The 11,660-nt window shown below is 48.6% G+C and overlaps 1 protein-coding gene across 1 annotated transcript; it reads right to left on the reverse strand.

Moving 5' to 3' along the window:
• Positions 1-2,012: 2,012 nt before the first annotated feature.
• Positions 2,013-10,940, reverse strand: LOC102249578 (boLa class II histocompatibility antigen, DQB*0101 beta chain). Its single transcript, XM_005879715.2, has 5 exons — positions 10,748-10,940; positions 9,232-9,501; positions 3,979-4,260; positions 3,440-3,550; positions 2,013-2,375 (listed from the first exon to the last, which is right to left on the reverse strand). The coding sequence occupies exons 1-5, from the start codon at positions 10,854-10,856 to the stop codon at positions 2,362-2,364; spliced, it is 786 nt and encodes a 261-aa protein (XP_005879777.2). The 5' UTR covers positions 10,857-10,940; the 3' UTR covers positions 2,013-2,361.
• Positions 10,941-11,660: the final 720 nt, after the last annotated feature.

Consider the following 11,660-nt stretch of genomic DNA (forward strand, 5'->3'; position numbering starts at 1 on the left):
GAAGACTCTGACCCTGTCATTAAAAAGAATCTCCCAGCAGGTGGCTAGTGTGGCAGTGTGGAACCATAAGAATGCCCTACAATATACTCTACCACTTACCCTTATAAGAGGACTTATGTTTCAACTAGAAAAGTCAGATCTCAATGTCTGCCTAAACTCTGGGTCAGGTTCAATATCCAGCCCTGCCTCTTGTCTTTGCAGCATCAAAAGCAAAGTGCTACATAAAGAGAATAAGGGCTCCCTAGACACCCACACAAGTGCTCCCCATTTCCCCAAGTGTCACCCCTCTTGACTCCTTTGATAAATGACAGTGTCCATCCTGAGAAGATGACAAAACCTCTGACCACTCAGCATCTTGTTCTGGGCAGATTCAGACTATGACCTTGGGGAGCAGAGTCCTCCTGAGTGTATCTGCCCACACCTTCAAGGTTCCCATGTCTGGTGACTTGCATTACAGCCTGGGGTACAGAAGACAATGGCCCCAAGAAAGCCTTGCTCCTGAGTGTATCTGCCCACACATTCACAGTGCCCATGTCTGGTGACCTGCATTACAGCCTGGGGTACAGAAGACAATGGCCCCAGAAAAGCCTTGTTCTCCATTCTGACTTCATTCAGGAGAGGGAAGGAGCAACCATTGGCTCCTCAGGCCCAATGAGTGGGTGAAGGAGCAGGGAGGAGGGGAGGCCTTCCATTACCTCAAAGACAAGCTCTCAGCCACCTGGCCGTATAACAAACCCAGAGACTGAGATGGAGACTAGCTTTCTGTGCTGACCCATGTCAAGTGAGCCTCAGTGTGCAGGGACCTCTGTAACACCCGAGAAGAGAATATCAACAGGAATCAACAGGTCACTATATCCATGGATAAGTGGCAATGCAGGAGACAAGGGGTGAGATGGGTATGAATCAGCACTTTCAGCAATGCACCCAAAGAGCAGAGAAACTGCACACATGTCGTGGGTCCACAGAAACAAACTGCCCGATATGCCACTCCACGGTGATGGGGTTGGAGGCTGGGGTGCTGCACATGGTGGGTGTAGACACCTTCACCCTGGGCAGTCATTACAGGATCATCAAGATCTGGGAGATCCAGTCTATGTTCCTACTAAAAGGAGTGAAGGTAAGGCTGTCTACATCCATGCACATGATGTTTTTGAGAGGTGTGCATGTTACTAAAGGGTGGTCAACCAGAATCTTTCCTAAAATTGTTCAAACTTTGGTAGACACTCTAGAAACACACAACAGAGACAGGCAGTCACACACATACACAGAAACAAAGATAAGTTGTGCAGTGATAAGAAGATGCAAAAATTAGAGAGGATGCAAAAAGAAACAGAGAGATGTCAATAGATGCAGGTAAATGGTGGCAGAGGTGTAGCTAGAAATAAAGACGGAGATGCAATGAAAGAGTGAGAGACACAGAGACAGACAGAAAAAGATGCAGAGAGACACACTAAAAAATATACAGGAACAAAGAGAAATGCAGGAAAAGAGAAAGGTGCATGAATAGTTATAACAGAAAGAGGAGAGACAAAGACCTCATTGAATACCTGGATCCAGTCTCTTCTGAAATCAACTTGACCCCAGGCTTCATTGTAACATGAACAAACTAAACTTCAGTTGGGTTTCAATCATTTGGAACCAAGAATATTACTTTTATTGCTGGTTTTACTTTTCCCAAAACAAAAATTGACCTTGATCAATGTGACTTGCCAAGACATCTGAGACATGAGTTTGGTTCTCTGAGACCCCAGGGGCCACTATACCTGGCCCCAGGTAATTCCTCCATACTGACATACACTCTACCCACCAGGCTGGAAGAGAGGCTGGCACATCCTAAGAACACTGCACTGAACATCAATACCAAAGAGCCAGGAAGGAGGACGATTGAATTGTTCCCTCTGCCCACATTTATCACGGCACCCCAAGATGCTCTAGTCTCCCTCAAGGAGCAAAATATGTTCCTTTCATTCTACAGTGGCTTCCTGGCTCCAACCAGTTAAGAAGGCTCGGGATACAGACAACATATTTAATTATGACAAAAGCTCTGGAGTCAGGTAAAGGCTTTAACGTGCTTCTCTTGACAGTGGAGGGGGGTGAAGGGAGGGAGGGAGCGTAGGAGAAACAAAAGAAAAATGCCTTGGGATCCTTGAGTAGACTCAGCTGGCAGCCCAAAGGACAGACTCCAAGCTCACAGCCACCTCGAGGGGGGTCACAGGAGCTTACTGGCAGACTGCTTCAGAGTAACTAGGACTCTGGTCTCAGAGGGAGCAGGCTCACAGGCAGCTGGGAAGTCTGCCCAAGGACAACAAGCAGGCATTTAAGAGGAAACACAGCCGATCCCAGTCAAAGTACGCTCAGGAGTCAGCGCAGGAGCCCTGTAGAAGAGAGAGTGATCAGCACCCGGCACCTGGGACGTACCCTGTCCCCTCCTCTCAGGGCCCTGCAGCATCAGGTAAAGCTGAGATCTGAGAATAAGGTCCTCACCTCCCCCAGAATCTGTGTTGGGGTCAAATCAGCTGAAGAGGACACGCACTTCAGCCTCACGCAGACATGCAGGAGGTGGGGGAACAGCTGTTATTCTTGGGGGATATGAGCATTTCATCTTTTTAGCAAATTTAATGTTAACTAACCTTCTTTTCACCACTAGGAATCACTTATAAATGCCCACTGGCAGGAGGCACCAGCATGTGGCACAAAGTGGGCATCACCCCCGTGTCTACCACCCAAGACGTGGATCTGGCTCCACGTTTCACAGAAAGATTCACCAAAGTTAAACCTGGGTTCTGGATAACAAGCCCAGAGCTTCCTTCAGAAACTGGGCGAGCTTCTCCCCGAATCCTTGGTCCCCTGGCAGAGAATAGGCCATGAACCGCGCCCTTTGTGACCAGGAACACTCACTTCATGCTCCTTCTTCTTTTTCCTGTCCTCACACACCCTCCCCTCCCCCATTAAATCAGAGCAGAGACAGTACCTGGCGGAGGTCCATGAGATCCTACAAAAGGACTTTACACAGAGAAAGGTCTCATCGCACAAACAGCCAGGAAATGAGATAAGCAACTTAATTGAAAATCTATTTTCTCCCTACCCATCAGCCACAAGGTCTTACCCCTAAGCTACAACCCCCAAATGAGTGGACCTGTCGCTAGAAGGAAGGGAAGCCAATGCGCTGACCTTCTTAAAGAAGCAGCTTTTGGAAAGGGGCCAGCAAGACAGTGATGAGCTCTCAGCCCCAGGACATTCACCACCGTCATGCCTGTGGCAGGGCTGCCTTTCAACCAGTAAAATCCAGTCCAAAGCCTGGCCTAGCTGTCTGTCTCCTCCCACCACTAGCCCGGCTGCCTGCCTTCCAGGTCAGGAGGAGAGTTACAACTACAAGCATTGGATCCCTCAACAGAGGGTCCCGGGCACAGCCCATCCTCCCGTTTCCCCAGTTGCTTACCCTTCTGTTTCCTGTGACGACGGATGACGCCCAGGCCCAGGAAGATCAGCCCCAGCACGAAGCCCCCGATGCCGCTCAGCATCTTGCTCTGGGCGGATCCAGACTGCGCCCCTGGGGAGCAGAGCCTGTGTGTCAGCTTCTGTCCCCAACCCACAGGGGCCCTTTGGAAGCCTCCATCCCTAGGGCGGGACCAGCCAGTAAACACTTGGACACCGTTGGTGGTGACAGGGGGGGTGGGTCCTGTTCCTTCACACGCGTCCTTAACCCTGGGCCTCAAGCCCCGTCACCAGCCGCCACAGTCAGCCCTCAGAGCCCTCAGGCTGGGTTCTGGCTGTGGTGTAGAGTGACCTCCCTAGTGTCTGGAAACACCATGATATCAGGAATCTTCTGATGCCCCTGCCACGAAATGAAAAGGCCTAGCATCCTGTGATGTCCACTCAGCAGTGACATCACGGGTAAGGATGTGATGGGACAACCAGGGGCAGCTGTTTGCCCTCTGTCTGTGGGGACCAGGGTGCAGGAAAGAAACTGCCCCTTACGCCACTCCACTGTGAGGGGACTCTGGAGGCTGGGGTGCTCCACACGGCAGGTGTATACGTCTCCTCGCTGCGGGGTCATTTCCAGCATCACCAGGACCTGGTAGGTCCAGTCCCCGTTCCTAATCAGGGGGGTGGACACGACGCCAGCTGTCTCCTCCTGGTCATTCCGGAACCAGCGGACTTTGATGTGGGCTGGATAGAAATCCGTCACCAAGCAGACCAGCATGTTGTGGTGGTTCAGGGCCTCTGTCTTGGCCGGGGAGATGGTCACTGTAGGCTCCACTGGGAGGGGAGGGGTAACAGAGAGGATAATAGAGAGTGAGATGTGAGGGCACAGGCAAGTCTCCCATGGGGAGGGTCCTCCCTGAACCAGCGGGAAAGATCCCTGGATTCCAAGTCCAAGATGAGAACCCGAGCTGGGCCACTTGATTAGCTCAAGTAAACACTTGAGTCAGTTAACTTTTCAGGGTCAAGAGCTAACAGCAATCATTTTATGGGAGTTATTCTGTGATACCAACTGATAAAAATGAAGCTTTTAAATGTTTAAATTGCTAGGTTATACAGGCCACTATTCACAAAGATGAAAAACCTGGACTTCTTTTCCCTCCACCTGTTGATGGTGACCATGGGGATCAGCTCTAGGGACTCACACCTGGGCAGTGACCATTTCCTGTTGGTCCTGCAGCTCCTCACAGTGGAGAAAATACCTCAGTTTGAATCTCTGGAGGCATGAGCCCATCAGCACTGGTCACAGCTCCATGAACAGTAACACGGACTGAGAATTAGGAATATTACAGATAGTTCTATGTCCAACAGAGCAGGACAGCAGTGACATCACATCCTTCCTCCGAAGCAATGCTCTCAAACAGGCTCTTCCCTACCATTCTCAGCAGGAAACACGGACAGGATTTAAGGGCAGGAGCACTTCTCACATGTCACCCATCAACAAACTCCTCTCAGCTGTTAGCCTAACCCAGCTCAGATGCCATTCTGTGGCAAACTCCCATTAAATTGTATTATCTATAATAATAAAAGCATAATATGCTAATTAGACAGGACAGCCAAACGAACTTCCAGACGAAGCCAGGGCTGTGAGGGCCAAGTCTCTTGCATGAATTTCCTGCTTTGGGCCTCTAGCTAAATAATAAACTTCATGTCCACATCACCTATGCCACCTATGTTTTATCCATTTACTGATTCATTTTCATTCATTCAACAAATATAAATTCCACAAGCACTAGGAAAAGAAAGATAAACAACAGACCATGGTCCCTGCCCTTATGAACTTGCAATCTAGTAACAGAGACAAAAAAATAAATGTTATTTCAAAACTTGTAATTTTTGAAGGAAAAGAGAAATTTGAAAACAAGTAACACTGATAAACATCACGCTTGCCCATGTCTCAATTCCTTCATCTTCTCAGATTGCCTCTCCTGGTCGAATACAACAGGACTCTTCCTCCCTATTTACACATCTTATCCTTTGCCTCTCCTGCCATCTTACTGCATCTCCCTTATTCCCATAGTGTGAAACTATTCTAACTAGTTCATGTGTGTGTTTTGAAATGTGTTTTTATTTATTTATTTTAGAGAGAAAAGTTGGAGGAAAAAGAGAAATATTGATCGGTTCCTCCTGCATACACCCGACCAGGGATCGAAGCCACAACTGAACCTTTGCCCTGACCGGGAATTGAACCCACAACCTTCCAGTGCATGGGACAATGCTCAACCACTGAGCCACACCAGCCAGGCTCACTTAACCTCTTGTCAGGTTCTCCTTCCTGGGGACTGACTAAAAGCATGGTCAGCTAGCTGGATTTACAAAATATATCAGCTTACTAGTAGACAGATTTGGAGTAAAAAAACAGGGCATGGCCCTAGCTGGCTTGGCTCAGGGGATGGAGCGTCAGCCTGCGGACTGAAGGGTCCCAGATTCAATTCCAACCAAGGGCACGTGCCTGGGTTTCGGGCTCAATCCCCAGTAGGGGGTGTGCCAGAGGCAGCCGATCAATGATTCTCTTTCATCATTGATGTTTCTATCTCTCTCTCCTCCCTTCCTCTCTGAAACCAATAAAGAAATATTTTTTAAAAAAACAGGCATAAGTTCAAAAGAAAAATGTTAGAATATTTTTTAAGAAAAAAGACCTGAGATAACAAAAATATAAGCACTTGGTGGCATTAGGATGTGGGTCAGAAGGTGAGAGAGTTTGTCAGCAAAAGTTATGTGAACGTGTGCAGATAACACTGGGGTCAGACTAGGGATTCACTAGTGAACTTTCCATCCCCACCAACATTGAAAACAGGCAAGAACAGACTCATTTTGCTGCTTCTGCTCATAACTGCTTTCATGAGGCTGTGCTCCCATGATACACATGTAGTACACACATGCAATACAGAACAGAGTGACTGCTGTGTAGTGAATAACTGGGCTAATTAATTCAAGTATTTATTATGTACCAATATTAGCATATTAAAGTGTCATGCTAGCTCCTAGCACACAAGTAGTTGTGAAGTTAAATAGCATTAAACGGAGGGTGTTTGGTAAGGTGATTGTCAAGAAATAGATGCTCGTTAAATGGCTATAATTACCATTCACAATATCTACTCCTGCACGGATGGTGACTGGGGGAAGGAGAGGCAGGATCTAAGTCAAAAGAAACCTGAGAAAATTTTATTCACTCATTTAATAGTATCACTTTATTTACTTCAAACTTCAGCTCTATTGTGTCATTTGCTGAGCTTCCTAAGAAACAAAAATTCTGCCTTATGAACCACTGAAGTGTTGTTTTGCCTTTTAGCAAACACTTTTTTCCTCAGACTTTGCATTTACAAATTCTAAATTAAGATTCAAGTCAAAAAGAGTTTACTGCATTAAGCAAAATAGCACAAAATAATTAATAAAGTCCGTTTTTAAGGCAGTACTTGTCCTTCTGTTTTCTACTGAGCCGCAGTGGTGGCGGCTGAGAATTTACTCATTCATCTCAGAAAGGCTGAGTGAGCTCACTGGCCAGGGAATGTGTAGGCAGAGGCCCAGAAACATACCTACCTCACAGTCGCTGCTAAAAGAGGTGCAGGACTAGCAACAGACATTTAGAGAACAGAATTCACATGAATAATAATTTGACACCAAAGAGCCAAAACATAATTCGTCACGACTGTAATATATTGCATGTGTGCACGGGGCCCTGGAGGCAGCGTGGAGCCCTGAACCCACTACCAGTGATTGCGAACCTTTTGAGCTCGGCGTGTCAGCATTTTGAAAAACCCTAACTTAACTCTGGTGCCGTGTCACATATAGAAATTTTTTGATATTTGCAACCATACTAAAACAAAGGTGTCATAGGTTCGCCATCACTGCCCTAAGCACTCCTGATGGCCTCTTTATTTATTTTTTTAATATATATTTTTAATTGTTGATAGGGCCTCTTTATCTTTTGAAATTGTGCTAATCATCCACTTTGCCAGCAACAAAGGCAAAACAACAATAACAACAACAACAAACCCACAAAAATATTCACCGCACAATTTCCGAGATTTAGAGGTAAACTGACTGGCATTCCCTCCTTTGTTTGTGGCCTAAGAGATGCTTTTTGTTAAGCTGAAAGGGCTGTCAGGTCCAGAACTAAACTTTTGTTCAAAGACTGAGACATTTTTTTCCATGAACAACCTCGTCAAAAACCGAAATGTTCAAGATGCGAGATGTTCGAGAACTGAGGTTTAACTACCTGTTGAAAAAGATTTGTCACTCTACGTTGTTTCATGGAAGGGCTATTGTTTCTAAAGTCTATCATTTGCTGGTTTTATGTTGAATGTTCTATATTTACTTAGACTATCGTCTAATTGTACCCAAAAGGATACATGTGAATTTATTATTTTAAAAAGTATCGTTAAAAGTGTTTTTAAACTTATCATCAATAGTAGGTTAAAACCATTATTGCAAAGGAAAAAAAGTGTCTTTAAACTATATTTCTTTGGTGATGTGAGAACAAATACTTACAAAATCAGCAGGGAGGTGAAGCTTGTAAAGCTGTAAAATGGATTGAAGTAAACTGGACACCTGACTAGAGACCAGGACATCCTGGCCTAGTTTCGTGCTGTCCATCACTTTCCTCTGACTGGTGGCCACCTGCACACTCCACTTGTCCGTGTCTGCGATAATACAGACGGCTTCAGCTATGGGCTCGTCAAGCACTGGATGCTAGAAGAGAAGCACAGCAGGTCAGGTTTTCGCAACACTCCAAATGACCTCGGAATGTCCTGGGTTTCTGTCCAGGATTAGACTCAGTTCAGAAGCTGATGGTAAGAGCTACAGAAATTTATAGATTTACAGGGACTAAAATAAGAGTGTCATCATTAAATCATCATTTAAAAATTAATTTTATAAAAGCTGCATTTAATCGTTTCTTTCTTATACCCAGGAGGTACACTATAAATGTTATTAAATACTCATACATAAGGAAAAGATACATGCCCTCCCTACATTCAGGATATTAAAATTCATTTCCTTTTGAAAGGCTGCACTCTCCTCTTGAGATGGAAAATAAGATATTAGAATAAGGTGTAGGATGCTATTGCCATATCTCCAATAAGAAGGTGTGGCAGAGTAAACAAAGAAAAATCAACGAAAAAAATGAGTCCACATGTCACCTCTGACACGCGTGTCTTAGGTTCACCATCACTGCACTAGGCAGTTAAACAGGAGGTGGGCCTTGCTGCCGGCTCACAGCAGTGCAGGAGTGGAAGACATGGCACACTAGGACATGGGGCACAGGGACACGAGGACACGGAACACAGGGACATAGAGGCATGGGGCACACGGACACAGGGCACAGGGGCACGGGTCACAGAGATAGTGGCACAGGGCAAAGGGACACGGGCGGGGAACAGGGACACGAGGACACAGAGCACAGGGACATGGGGCACAAGGGCACGAGGGCACAGGGACACGCAGCACGGGGACAGCTCTGGCAAAGTGAAAGACAAGGAGGCACAAACACCTGTGTCAGGGAGGTGCAGAATGGGTGGAAAGAGGAGAAGATGCTGCGGGCCCACTGGGCAGGCCAGGCGGGTTCCTGAGCACGTGACCAGCTGAGGGATCTGTGCTGGTGATGCCTTTGGTTCCCTTGAGTCCCGCCCACATCTCCCCCCCTCCCAGTCCCGCCCTCGGTCTCCTCCCCACCATGGCTGAGCTTGGGTCGCAAAGGCCCAGCAGAGACTGGTTGGGCCACAGCGGGCTGAGGGGAGCAGGGCTCACCTCGCCTCTGGAGGGTCGTGCTGGCCTCACTCTGGTAGTTGGGTCTGCACACCGTGTCCACCTCGGCCCGCGTCTCCTCCAAGATGTCCTTCTGGCTGTTGAAGTATTCGACTGTGGGCCGCCCCAGCGGGGTCAGCGCGCGGTACTCCCCGACTTCGCTGTCGAAGCGCGCGTACTCCTCCAGGTTGTAGATGTAGCTGGTCAGGAGCCGCACGCGCTGCGTCCCGTTGGTGAAATAGCAGAGGGCCTTATACTGGAGCACGAAGTCCCCTGCGGGGAGCCGCTCATCAGACCTTGGCCCTGGGGCCAGCGCTAGGGACCTTCCTCAGCTGACAGACCTGCAGCCCCTTGGGCCTCGCTTCCTGCCGCCCCATCCCAGCCCCGCCCGGGCATGGCCATGGGAACTGCCCGCGTGTAGGGAGGGCACAGAGGAGACAGTCTCCAGGACGACCTGGGCCTGGATCCCGCCTGAGCCTGACACCAGCTGGGTGGGTGGTCGGGGATCTCACATCCAGGCCCCGCCTTAGAGCGGTCAGGACGCCCTCCCCTGAGGTCACATTTCCCACGGAACCCGGAACCTCAGAGACCAGTGACCACAAGCCAGAGAGTCCAGGGAGCAATGACAGAAAGCCTGGAACCCAGCCAGGCTCGCTGCCCCTCCTCCTGGCACAGACCTTCCCCCCAACAGTGCTGTCCTAGGGACCCACCTCCCAACCCCAGAAAGGGAGGCTCATCATGGAAAGGGCACAGGCTTCCGAGTTAGATCCGCTAGATCCCAGGGGGACTGTGCCAACCGCCAGCTGGGCAGTTGCTCAGAGCACCCATAGCATAAAGGTAATTGTGTAGAAAGACCAGGACACCTACACCAGGGGTGGTGGGAAGACTGACAGAGTTTACAGGAAGGCAGAATCCTGTCTGAAATAAATGGCTTCTCAGCATGTCATCATCCCCTCTTCACTTTCCCTTTCTCCTCAGTTCCCTCCACCATCAGCTCAAGGTGAAATCCCACCCACTCACTGTGTGACCCTAAGTCCCTGGGAGGAAGCTGAGCCCCTGCCTGTGGCACCAGGTCAGCTGCCCGGATGCCAGGGTTTGCTGCCAGCCCTCTGCTCAGACTCAGGGACGGGGAGCCCTTTCCCCCAAATCTGACACCACAGACCTGCTGCACACATTTCCCCAACCAGAGCCCCTTAGTTTTTAGTCCAGACAAGGTCTTGGGGACAAGTCTTGCTGTCTCTTCTTTGGAAACATTCTATCTTCAAAAATAACCATTTTCCTGTCACTGGCAGTGGCCAGTCTCCTCCCTCCCATTGGGACATCCCCAGGCTGGAGCCCCTGAGATGGCCATGTCCTCTCCTTGTCACCAGAAGGCAGACATGAGAACTTAGCAGCTCCCTTTTCCAAAGAGGAAATGCTGATCACAGACTATTCTCAGGTCATAGCCCCCCCACGCCCCAGCCAAGGGTCCCTCAGAGCCCATCCCGGTCTGGTGGCGGGGCAGCTGCCCTGCACTCACGTGGAGAGCTTCCGCCCTCAGCCACTGGGGCCCTCAGCGCCACCAGCCACACCATCACAGCTGCTGTCCAGGGGCCTCCGGGGGGCCACAGAGCCGGCTTCCCAGACATAATGGAGAACAAAGGAAGAAGTAAGGGGAGTGAGCCCGGCTCCACCTGATGGCTGATGCAGCCACTTCAGAGAATAGAAACCTGTGAGAGTGGCCACACAGGGTCGGCTAGGAAAGGAGCCAATCAGCACTGGAGCTGACCCACCTCATCTGTCTCTGGGCAGATTCTTTCTATGGAGGTTCCTTAGCCAGTGCCTGGAACCCAGCCTTCATCAAATTGCACTGGATGAACATTTAAAGACTTTCTCTCACTTATAGAAGGTGAATGCCTTAGGAATTAAAGAACCAAGAAAGAAAAGTGATTCAAGAATGGACATCTTTGTTCTTCTCTCATCGATTTGTGTGTGACTCTGTGTTTTGCACTCAGGTTTCCCCATTTGTGAGCCCACTGAGAGGAGGACCTGGCTCTGAGAGCTGATGTTGTGATTTAATGGCAGTTCTGTGCTGGCACTTCAGAGGGAAAGGCAGGGGGTTCATGGTCAAAGGCATCTAATGTGCTCCACCTCCTCCCCCTTTTCTCTCCATAATGATGGGGTAAGTGGTAGAGATTAAAAATCATAGAAATTCTAACATGTGATCGGAGATGAGAAATAACAAGAAGACTTTGCTGTCTTTATTTGTGATGTGAACAAAGATGAACCCATACATTACGTGCAAACTCACGTGCATGTGACTCAGCACGGATCATGGGGACCCTTACAGGTACATCTGTGCTCAAAACCAGGTAAAGACAACACAATGAAAGAGAATATGGTTAAATATAAGCTTCATGAACTAGTATTTTAGGGCAAATAAACATCTCAAG

The sequence above is a fragment of the Myotis brandtii genome, unplaced genomic scaffold (assembly GCF_000412655.1).
Source record: "Myotis brandtii unplaced genomic scaffold, ASM41265v1 scaffold6040, whole genome shotgun sequence".
Classification (NCBI taxonomy): Eukaryota; Metazoa; Chordata; class Mammalia; order Chiroptera; family Vespertilionidae; genus Myotis; species Myotis brandtii.